General features: G+C 44.2%; 1 protein-coding gene across 2 annotated transcripts in view; it reads left to right on the top strand.

The window, feature by feature from the left end:
- Window positions 1–12,344, top strand: part of SH3BGRL2 (SH3 domain binding glutamate rich protein like 2) — a 54,105-nt gene that overhangs the window by 37,412 nt on the left and 4,349 nt on the right. For both annotated transcript variants that reach the window (XM_075597965.1, XM_075597966.1), the window contains exon 2: window positions 40–225. In XM_075597965.1, coding sequence (XP_075454080.1) covers window positions 40–225 — 186 coding nt within the window. The remainder of the gene's footprint in view (window positions 1–39; window positions 226–12,344) is intronic.

Here is a 12,344-nt window from a genome sequence, read left to right as displayed (position 1 = left end):
ATCTGCAGGCTTCACAATGTGCTGTGTTTACTTTCGCAGATAAAGAAGAGGCAGCAGGATGTGGTGCAATTTCTGGAAGCCAACAGGATTGAGTTTGAAGAAGTGGATATTACCATGTTAGAGGAGCAGAGACAGTGGATGTATAAAAACATTCCCAAGGACAAGCAGCCCGCACAAGGCAATCCTCTGCCTCCACAGATATTTAATTGTGACCTATATTGTGGGGTAAGAGTTACTGTAATCCCACACTATGTTTATTTTGCATCTTAAAGCAGCGATTTTTGTTGATGTTGCGATATATATATATATATATATATATATATATATATATATATATACAGTGTTCGACAAACCTATACATTTGCTCGCCCCAGGCGAGTAGATTTAACCCCCGGGCGAGTAAATATTGGCCCAAGCAGCACACGTTTGGTACTAGGTGGCGAGTAGATTTTTTTGTGTGGCGAGTAGATCTTTTGGTGATTTGTCAACCACTATATATATATATATATATATATATATATATATATATATATATATATATATATATATATATACATACACAGAAAACAAGAAGAAAAAACAGGCGCACTCCTAGTGTGATAAAGTATAAAACAGTATTTATGGGATTGTAAAATATAAAAAGCGCACTCACAAACAGAGTAAAAATAATAGCATTTATGAGATATACTCAATCGCCTTGAAGCTGTGAAGGGAATGTATCAACCTGTCCCGTTGGTGCCACCTTTGGTGTATCCGTTTGTTCAGCAAGGTGCACTGGAGCCACCGCAGCCAGATGATGTAATAATCAGCAACACGGTCAGAGACTCCCTCCAGATACACCTCCCACAGCTCTCACTGCTCACCAGCAGGCAACTGCAAAACCGAAAGCGACAGCAGTCCCAAGCAAAATAGCAACAGCTCAAGGTACTCTCTCCGTTCGTGCAGTAATGTCAGCCACAAACTCGCCTCTTTGGGAAACGCCCTACGTGTTTCGTCACTAAGGACTTCGTCGGTTTTGCAGTTGCCTGCTGGTGAGCAGTGAGAGCTGGGGGAGGTGTATCTGGAGGGAGTCTCTGACCGTGTTGCTGATTATTACATCATCTGGCTGCGGTGGCTCCAGTGCACCTTGCTGAACCAACGGATACACCAGAGGTGGCACCAACGGGACAGGCTGATACATTCCCTTCACAGCTTCAAGGCGATTGAGTATATCTCATAAATGCTATTATTTTTACTCTGTTTGTGAGTGCGCTTTTTATATTTTACAATCCCATAAATACTGTTTTATACTTTATCACACTAGGAGTGCGCCTGTTTTTTTTTCTTGTTTTCTGCAGATAACCTTGGGATTTGGTGATCCTTTTATACGGGCAGCAAAACTCCAGTGGACCAAGTACATTTTTTTGAAATTTCAACTGACATCTGGTTTTTATTTTATTTTTTATGTTTTATATTTTTTATTTTTGCTATAGATTTCAGTTGTTTTTGTCACAAATTCGCCCTTTTGGGGATTATTTGGTCAATAGCTTTGTTAACGCTATCAGATTTACACAGCTGATTTATCCTCATCAAGCTTCCTAAGGCGCTACTCCAATTTGTTATATATATATATATATATATATATATATATATATATATATATAAAACAAATTGGAGTAGCGCCTTAGGAAGCTTGATGAGGATAAATCAGCTGTGTAAATCAGATAGCGTTAACAAGGCTATATATATATATATATATATATATATATATTACACACACACACAACAAAAGACAGGGGTGCTCAATGCTACATCCAATTGACAAAACATATAAAGTAATAGGTATAAAGTTTAAATACTTCAATAATAATAATATTTAGTTAAACCCTTTGGCCAAAGCATCATAAGCCTGCATACCACGTCAAGGTATAACCAGAATTAATGCAGGTCCTACACTACACTGTGAACCCTTCCTTTTACCTCTGTATGAGGGGAAAGAACCATAATGGGTCCTGTTATTTGCAGCAAAGTGAAAAGATCTCCCAAGTTAAAAAGTTGAAAAGTGGTGAGCTCTGGGGGGAGGTGCCACCTACCTCCATTACAACTGTTACCAGAAATCTGTGAATTGACTGTTTAACCCGGTTCGTTTAATGTAACCATGTATTTTTATAACTCTGTGCCCAGGACATACTTGAAAACGAGAGGTAACTCTCAATGTATTACTTCCTGGTAAATCATTTTTATAAATAAATAAAACTTGTCCTGACTGTCCCCCCCTGTTGGCGGCCCTGGCCACCGGCACCGCCTACAGAGGTAAGTATTTTCGGACGCAGGGGGTCCCCTGGGCTGAAATTAACAGGGCTCAGCTCTGGACAACCCCTGCTTCAATGCGGTGTATGTGTGTGTGTGTGTGTGTATATATACACTTTTCAGATCTGCAGTATATTGCTCATGTTTATCTGCTGTAGAGATCGGCGAATGTGTCAAAGGGCGGCCTGTAAAATGTTGCACAAACTTTTCTATTGTTTCGCAAACCGAAAAAAGTTTGAACGTTTCTGTCTGTATCTGTTCTCTCTCCCCTCCCACACCCATCGCAACAGTTTCTCATGTGGTATGTGGTTAGGACTAGTGTTCATTTATTTTTTATTTGTTTAACTATGTTGCAATTGAGCTCTGCGTGCTCAGTGAGCTCTTTAATGCAGCAGTTCTCCTGACTTGTTGTTTATTTCATTATTTATTTTTTTTACTACTATTTTTTTAATAGGGTGGTGCTGAAACACATTAATTTCAGCTTTCGAGACACCCTAGTTCCCAAGACACATAGCTGTAAATGTAGCTCCCATACCATCCCCTGCAGGGGAAACAATATGGTTTAAATTCTCCTGCATTAAAAGGGCCAATAGGAAGCTGCCAGGTCATCCGTTGCGGCTTCCAGTTGACCCATGTGACGTGGGGGATTTAAACAACCAGGAAGTACCGGCACTAGCATTTCCAGTAGGTGCATCTGGAACTATGGGGTCCCTGGAGCTTAAATGAATGTGATACCCTGCGTTGCCATCCATGTAAAAAAAGAAACATGTGAGGACTGGGGGGGAAGAACTGCTGCTTTTAAGTACATTACCAACCTTATTTTTATTTTGGTAACGGATTTTGACTACATTTCAATTTGTATTTGAAAAGGCCAGCAGCGTGTAGTCGAGTGATCGCATGGCAACTCGTTCGCTCCACTCCACCAGGAAGCAAGGAGCTGTTTCACGTGTAGGCTACAAATGGTGTCATCGGGGAAGCTGTCCAATCTTATTCTTCTCAGATTAGGTTCTTTGTAGTCTACTAATGTCCCTAGGGCTGCGCTTATAGTGCCAGCGACAGCGACGTCGTGTCAAAACAAATGCATTGTCGCCGGCGCTTATAGTGGAAGCGACGGCGACGGAGCGACAGCGCTACTAAAATTGTGGTAGTCAGTGGAATTTGATTTTTGGAGAGACGGTCTCCACATGTGACGGGCTACAAGCCAATCGGGGAGCTTCTCCGCCCGTCTACCTTCCCCTTTGCTGACGTCACTGGCCTTGCTGCCAGCGATGTCTCCAGTATCTGAAATACAACTTTCGCGACGGCGATGGGTTATATCATCGGTTGCGTCTCCGGCTGTACTGTATAAGCGCAGCCTAAGTAAGAGATACTTGGCAGCCATGTTCATTTAGGTTGTGGGCTCCCTTTTTAGGAACAAAATGTAAAGTTTAAAAAAATAATATCATTGAGCAGGAGTAAACTAGGGAGGTGGAAACATACAAAATCGGAGATAGGCCTTGCCCTGCACTCCTGTTTTTCCTATGTTCGGTTTCTTGTAAGATTATTTTGAGATGCGGGAATTCTCCGTGGCGGGATTCCCCAACCGCCACCATATAATCACAGGAGAAATAGCCGCACTCTTCTTTCAAGAGATCCTTAGATCATTTATTGAAAATGTGTGAGACAAAAGACAGCACAATATTTTGTGGACCAGTGTTAACCCTTAATACACCCGAAGAAGGTTTAACACCGTTCCCCGTGACATTGTTTCATTTATCTCTTTCTCTAGGTGAAAACAGACACCCGATTGTATGCGCAGTATGGTGAACTACACAATACATATTGCTTTTGTTGGGTGCTCATATCTAACTGAGGGACATTTAATAAATGTTCATATTTCTTCCAAATAGACAAGCGCTAGGGGAATATAAAATGAAGCATGTGCTCTATTAAAACGTACCTGATGTATTGGACGGCACCACTGAAACTTCAGAATGTAGCAGGGTTACTCCAGGGGGTCATTATGGTAAAATATTTGTCCTGCTTAGGTCTAAAAATCAATCTTCCGCAGAGGAGAATGGAGCAGTGTATACTAGATTATTTCTTTAGATTATTATTTTTTTAGATGTGACAATGGTCGGAGTTTTTTTTTTAACGTTTTATTCTTAATCTGCTCTTGTGGTTCAGCAGCTCTAGCAGTGAAGGGGTTAAGCTGAAATGCTTGTGGGGTGGAGGGAAAAATGCCTCTGCTTCATTCTTCTGAAGCCCGTTCCACATTACCTTGTTGTAATTGTTCCAGCACAAACTCTTGCCAGGGTTGTCACGTTGATTTTGTATGCTGTGTTCCCCGTTCTGCTGTCTGATCCGACAGCACGATCCTCCTCGCTCGTGTTTCCGGGATGTTAACCTTGTGAGTGCTGGAAGGGCTGCTACACTAGTGCCACGGTTCCTCGGGCACCACACGGTCACGTGACCACTTTTGAAAGTGGTCACATGACTGCGGCTCCCCTTGAATTGGAAGAGGCGTCCTCTACCATTTCCCTATATTGCAGATGGTGTGCCCAGTGCCGGACTTCCACCTTCGGAGGCCATAAGCTATGTTAAGTTTAAGAGGCCCCAAAAATTGGAAATAAGATGTATTATTCTGACTGAAGAGATCATTGAAAATATAACCTGAAACTGAAATGAATGAAAGCATTATCCTAGCATTGTATACAAAGATGACGGCGTAAAGCTAAAATGAACAGTGTTTGCACATCCAATTAATTTTAATATTAAAACATTTTCTTTCGGGAGTTTTTGAGAGCAAAGTCATTGTATGTATGGATGTATATCTTTATAACGCGCCATTAATGTACATAGCGCTTCACATCAGTAATACACGTGACATAATCATATAAATAACAAATAATGCAAATAACATATAATGGGAAGATTTGATGTCTTGAAATGATAAGCTACATAGTTGGTCACTTTCGATGCACCAGATGCTAGGGGTCATATGTGAATGAAAATGTCCATATTTATAGAGCAGGGGTACGCAAGCTGTGAGTTGCCATGGCGACACGTGGCCAGAAGTCGCCGGAGACTAGGTAAGGAAGTCAGAGGCCTTGCACGCTCCCCCGGCCTTTCATTGAAATGTTGTGGGGAAGAGCGCGGGGCCTCTGCAAGTGCCGCCCCCCTCCTCAGAAAATGTTGCATCCCCACATTGCGCACCCCTGTTACAGAGAATCTTCTTCCCCCCTCCATATCTTCTTTATTTAAAACTTGAAATGCATACATAGTCTTTGTGTTTCTGAGGCCCCTCATATGGTCAGGCTGTAAGCTGCAGCTTAGTTAGGGTATGTGCAAGTCCGGCACTGTCTGCGCTCCGTGGGAACACAGAAAGCGATCTAAGCTGAAAAGAACCCCTTGATCATGACTTGCCACTACGTCACAGGGCCCCATCACTGCCAGACCCCATGATAACCCAGTGACTACGTCCTGGGGCCCGGAAAGGGTTAAAACAGCCATCCGTGCTGATCACCATTTACATTTTAAGATTTGATGCTTTGTTCAGGAGAACGCTTTAAATATAAAGTGTCCTGGATGTTAAAATGAAGCTTTCCTAGCAGTGGCGTAGCTAGAAATGTGCGGGCCCCCGGGCAAAAAAATTTTCAGGGCCCCATTAAAATTAATACGGAGTGTAATTTATTTTCTCCCTCCCCCCATCTTCTCCCTGATCCTCTCTCTCATCTCCTCCCCATCCCTCATCATCTCTCCCCCTTCTCATCATCTCTCCCCCTCCTACCAATACATAATAAAATACACCCCCTCCCCAATACATAATAAAAAATATACACCCCCTCCCCAATGCATAATAAAAACACCCCCCTCCCCAATACATAATACAAATACACCCCCCGTCCCCAATACAAAATAAAAATACACCCCCCTCCCCAATGCATAATAAAAACACACCCCCTCCCAAATACATAATACAAATATACCCCCCCCTCCCCAATACAAAATAATAATATACCCCCCTCCCCAATACATAATAAATGCCCCCCCCTCCCCAATACATAATACCCCAATACATAATAAATACACTCGCCCTCCCCACTACATAAATATACTCCCTCCCCAATACATAAATACACCCACCCTCCCCAATACATAATAAATACACCCCCCTCCCCAATACATAATAAATACCCAAACTTACCTTGGTCTTAGGCCGGGACCCGATGGTGGCTGGCGGGCGGTCACACAATGCAGTTGCCGCCGGGACCCGGCTCTCCCCTGCTGCAGGCTTCTCTCCCTCACACTCTGTGAGCTTCCGACGTCAATGCGTTCCAGCGTAGGACAGAGTGTGAGGGAGAGAAACCTGCAGCAGGGGAGAGCTGGGCCCGGCGGCAACTGCCTTGTGCGGCCGCCGGCCCACCAGCTACCACCGGGTTCTTGCCTGTCCCCCCGTCGGCCGCAGCATACCAGGGGGAGAGCGGGCCCCCCATGAGTGCTGGCCCCCAGGCTTTGCCTGGGCTATAGCTACGCCCCTGTTTCCCAGAACCCTTTGCAGTCCAATTATTACCATGGTAACCTCAGAAACTAGAGATTGAGAAAATCATTTTCGACCATTTATTTTGCACTAGAATAAAAAAAATAAAAAATAAAAAAAATTAAGAGCAGGACATGCTCTTATTACTAATATTAGTTGAGTTAAACTCATATAAGCTTGTGGGGGTGGCTGCTTTAAAGACATTAGAAGCAGTAGTGGGTGACAGCAGCATTTATTTTAGAAGCTGTCTAATGATTATTGGGACTAGAGCAATCCTATCTCTACAGGTGCAAACACATTACACAGCTGGAAACGAGCAGTCCTAGTTCTAGTTATGCGGCATGTTTATTGTTAGGAAGTTGTTCCAAAGAAGCCGTTTTGCTTTAAACATAAACGTGTTTTTACCTGATGCTCTTTAACCCAGTTTTTTATGTAGCCCTGTTTCCCCCTGAACACAGGAACTACTGATGCTGCCTTTCTACCCGTTGGCTCAAAGGAGCCTAAGCCTCGGCCACAGAGAGCCTGGGGTGATACACTTACGAATCTGGTGCAGCGCCTCCACCTGGGAGGGATCTCAACAGTGTGGGAGAAGCCCCTCACAGGACACAATCACAGTGATCACACACTTAGCATAAAAGAGAAAGGGTCTTTACTGGAACATAGATATATATATATATATATATATATATATATATATATATATATATATATATATATATATATATATATATATATATATAAATAAAGCAGTCAGCACTCTAATGTAAAGCAAAAGGCAGTTGCTAGTCCCATAGGAATCCACATATCATACGAACCAGCCCAAAGACCAGTAAAGAGACAGCAACCAACGAGGTGTAATCCAAAATAATCTGTATTGAAATGAACAGATACACGAAAGCCAACGTTTCGGTCTCTCAGGGAGACCTTCCTCAGGCCCTGAGGAAGGTCTCCCTGAGAGACCGAAACGTTGGCTTTCGTGTATCTGTTCATTTCAATACAGATTATTTTGGATTACACCTCGTTGGTTGCTGTCTCTTTACTGGTCTTTGGGCTGGTTCGTATGATATATATATATATATATATATATATATATCTTATCACTCTATAAACATCAAGAGGCAATTACCCACGCCCCATATAAATCGTACCCCACACTGTGTCCAATGTACAACCATTCCCACCCTTGTCCTGTGGTCAACGCTGCCACTATGTGTGAGTACTCAGTTGGTGCACTTATTTAACGATACCTGCCCAGTGCTCCGGCACTTGGGCCCGTAGAGATCTTCACAAAGGATCCGCCAATCCATGATCTCCTCAGCGACGTCCTGAACTCTGATGGGCTGTCGTCCCTTAGGGTGGTCCCACCCTGAAGACAGTCTCTCTTGCGACGAAGTAGGCCCTGTCCCAGGCCTCTCTCTAGGGTCTACAGCGTACGCTGTGTCCCTCTATCTTACTGCAGTACTAAGGATGTCAGGGTCCCAATCCTAGGGCGTGTCCCTAAAGCAGCTACAAGCTATACTTTGAGTCAGGGCCTATCTGGGGCCTAGGGAGTTCTGGCCTAGTGCAGAGGCTAATTGCCTCTCTGCACCTACCTCCTTCCCCAATCCTGTCCTGGCTCTGACTCACTAACGTGGTCCCAATGTCTGATGACTGCATCCTCTCAGCCGAGATTCTAGCCAACCCATTCGCTCCCTGGTGGTCGTCCCTAAGGCTCATGGGACATGTGGTCCCTGCCAAGAGCCTTCCCTGATTCGCTGAGCTTCGCGTGCTTGGTACTGCGCATGTGTGAGCTATCTGGGGACCGCCGCAACTCCCGCGCTCACCGCACATGCGCGAGAACTCCGAGCAACATGGCTGCGCCCTGTAGCAGCTACTGACGGGAGCCCCCAGCGACGGGGCCGCCCCCGCAGTTCCCTGGCACACAACGGGGGTCCCTGCTCTGACCGGAGGTAAGGGGGGGGGGGACCGGAGGACCTGGCTACATATATATGTTATTTTTTGTTAGTTGTGGGCACTGCAGATCTTGTCGAAGATCTAGACGTTTGTAACTAATTCCAGTGGGAATTGTTCTATATCATACTCTGATAATTAAACATGATTAAATTTTCCTCAGAATATGATGACTGTACATTTGTATAACAATGAACAAACTTGAATATAACTGATTTAGTAAATGATGAAAGCTAAAGGGAGCACTTCTTGTCATCTAGAAAGCATCACAGGTCACAGAAACACATTTTAAATGCAAATCATGGCTTCTTTATAAACAAACGTTTTGCAACCTCTTTCTACACTGTTAAAGTAATAGCTGGTTTTGCAATTAATAGAAAATGAGCCATCGTACACATCCAGGCTATATCACCGCACATGCCCTGACAGTGGAAAGACAGAAACAGACACCTCACAACCCTGACTGAATCATTCAGACAGATGGAATACAAGCCAAGAACTACGGCCACAACAATCACAACTGCAATCCAAGCCCCATGAGAACACCTGCTCCAATACAAGAAAAAAAACAAGCACACGCCTACCACTGGTGGCTATATACTGTACTACCCTGCCCTAGAGGGAATGCAAAACATAATTAAAGATCTGCAACCCAGGCTGACAGTGGATGAAACAATAAAAGACATCTTCCCCAAACTTCCCATCCTTGTGTAGCACCTTTACCTCCACCCTACTGTATGTGAGATTTGGTCGCTACCTATTTGTTTCCTGGTGCAGCGCATACCTGTTCATAATCCAGGAGGCTCTTGAGTTGCTCCGTAATAGTGTGGGGAGAATCAGGACAGGCTTTCAGGGTTCTTTATTCTCTGTTGGCAGCGCCTCCAGTCATCAAGGATCCTGAGATGGCAGGATGGTCCATGCTGACACTTTTCTGTAGCTCAGACAGTAATTCACACTTATGGATGGTTCAACTTAAGTTTATTGCTTGGTCCCAGACATCACAGCATATCCATTCTCCTGAAGGTCACTTTAAGGCTTGAGGCCCATCTAAGGTCCCTTCTGGTGCTCATCCTGTATCCTATGGAATACAGGGTAGTTGTTGTCCACTCCACAGGGGGAGGGAAGAGACACACTCACTTCTATGAGAGTGCCAGTATATACCCTGGGGTTGGGCTTGTAACACTGCCCCATAACAGGGCAGGTCTGATACTGATATTCACATATAGTTAAAATATACGAATATAATAATCAAAAGCAAAAATGTATCATATGGTGCAAATAAACCCCTAGGCAATGGTTCCCCCAACAGGCCGCCCAATTGCAAAATCAATTAAGGGAAGAATATCTCTACAATGAAAGTGCACCCACAGTGATCTTGCAAAAATGTCAAAAACAACACAAGTACCCAAATGTATCTACAAAAAAGGTGTGTGACTCCTTGTGAGGAATCCTACATTTGTGGAATGTATACACCTGTTATGAAGAGAAGATCTCTTTTTAAAAAATAATGTGTGCGGTAGGATTGACCTAACCTTAGTGATAACCGGGGGTCTTGCAACATTACAGATTCATTAAACAAGTACTGTGCTGTGACCGTATGAAACTCCATTTTTAGAAAGGAATAACATTGAAGTGACGTGGGCCTAGGTCACAAGAAGCTGATCTTATGATATTATGAGTCATGCCTGATACTCATGCTTCAGAGACAGTATTTGGATGGTTCTCTTTGCTTCACAGCATATGCTGCGGCCCCGCTGCCTGCGAGGCTGGTGGCGCGTGCAGCCGAATTCCCCGGTCTGCAGAGAGCTACAGGGGTGGCGTGACGGGGGTGTGGCCATGACGTCACCCGGCAGGTTCGCCCTCATTGGCTGAACCGCCGGGGGGCGTGGCTTAGAGACTCCTGATCTCAATTTTCTTGAGAGCAGGAGTTTGTCAGCGCAGCGCGGCGGCCCCCTCTCACAGCGGGCCCGGCCCCATTGTGGGGGGCTCTTGTCCCTGCAGCGTCCGCCACAGCAGGCGCTGCAGTAGCCAGCGGGGATCTGGCCTAAGGTGAAAGCTTTCTTTACACCTGCAGCATACCATAAACATGTTTTTTTTTTTTTTTTTTTTTTTAAAGATTCTTATATCTGATGCAGACCTTTTGTAAGTAAAGAGGTTACTGCCATCTCAGACCCGGCGCATTTCATTGACACGTTCCTGGATCATATACTCTCAGACGGTGTGTGAGAACAACTCATCATACTATTGCCCTAGGTAAATGCTCCCCTAACTACTGCAAAACCATTCCCCAAATAACAAACCCGAAGCAAGTGGGGCAATATTGACGCAATGCATACGGATTCATTGATGTTAAGGGAGGCAATTTTAAAATACCACAATGAGCATTATTTTTGGAGCAATATTGCAGTTTTCCATGCTTCAAACATGTCGCCTTATGTCATTACAAGGGAGGTCTCACGTAGTTGCCAATAAACCCCAACTTTGATGTCTTTTTAAAAAAAATGTCAGCTGGTGGCACCTTTAAAAATATTCAATCACTCTCATAGTAAAATCTTCACTAGTTTGCTTCTTGGTTAAACATTGATTGGGTTCTATTTTCTTTGGGTCCATTAAATTCTAATTGTATCTGGTGTCTGCTGTTCTTTCCTTTTATCTGTTTGCCTGCAGCATCTGTTTGGCAGCACTTTCAACTTTTGAGCATTATAGTCGGCTAAGAGGTTAAAATGAGATATCACAGTTTGCGTACAATGACCAAGAATGCCTTGTCCACACTGGAGCCAGTTCCAGTAACCCTGTCTGCATAAAGCCCGCTCTCTCTCTTTGTATCTCATCCCCAAATATTAAAAGCAGGTTTAGTTTTCGGTGCCATGGAAATGCTTTGTTTATGGATAAGGCTTGTGAAAATAATGATGCCCTGATTCACTGTTTCTCTTGTAAACTAATCTGATCTTTCCATAGGGGTACTGAAATATGCACTGGGCACACTGTGCAGAGGCAGGAAATAGACACAGCTGACTCATCTGTCCTCAGCAAAATAGTCCCAGGAAATAATGCTCGTTGGGCTCGTCTTAGTTTGCGGCCATTAATTCAGTTGACCAACTCCTCATCATGTTGCATGGATTTATGTTCCGGTCATGACCAAAGACCGCTTTATCTTTCCAATGGGTTCGATGAATCTTTAAGCCTATTAACCTTTAAAGTGCAGAGGTCCAGTGGCGCTCCTGGCGTGATCATGTGATGCCACTGGTGCCCGGATGCCAGATATGGAAGCGGAAGTGGGCTACACATCTGTTTCGATCAGGCTGGCCACTCTCCGAGCCCTTTGCCCCTGGAAAAGGAGCATGTGCCAATGGTGTACCTGGTATGTCATAAAGGTATTTGGCGTTCCAGAGACCATGCCGTACCAGGTACATCAAAGTGGCTTTTACCTCTTGGGTTTGTATTTACTAGTTAGGAAGCAGGGGGCCTTCGGAGTGGAACTGCATTGATTTCAGCTCTGGGGACCTCCTGAACCCCGAGATACTTGCGTCGGAAGGTGATGCCGTTGGGCACAGAAAATTTAAGTATCTGGAGAGCAGGGGGTCCC

Source organism: Ascaphus truei, chromosome 4 (genome assembly GCF_040206685.1).
Source record: "Ascaphus truei isolate aAscTru1 chromosome 4, aAscTru1.hap1, whole genome shotgun sequence".
NCBI classification, from domain to species: Eukaryota; Metazoa; Chordata; class Amphibia; order Anura; family Ascaphidae; genus Ascaphus; species Ascaphus truei.
This window is presented reverse-complemented; position numbering and strand designations above follow the sequence as displayed.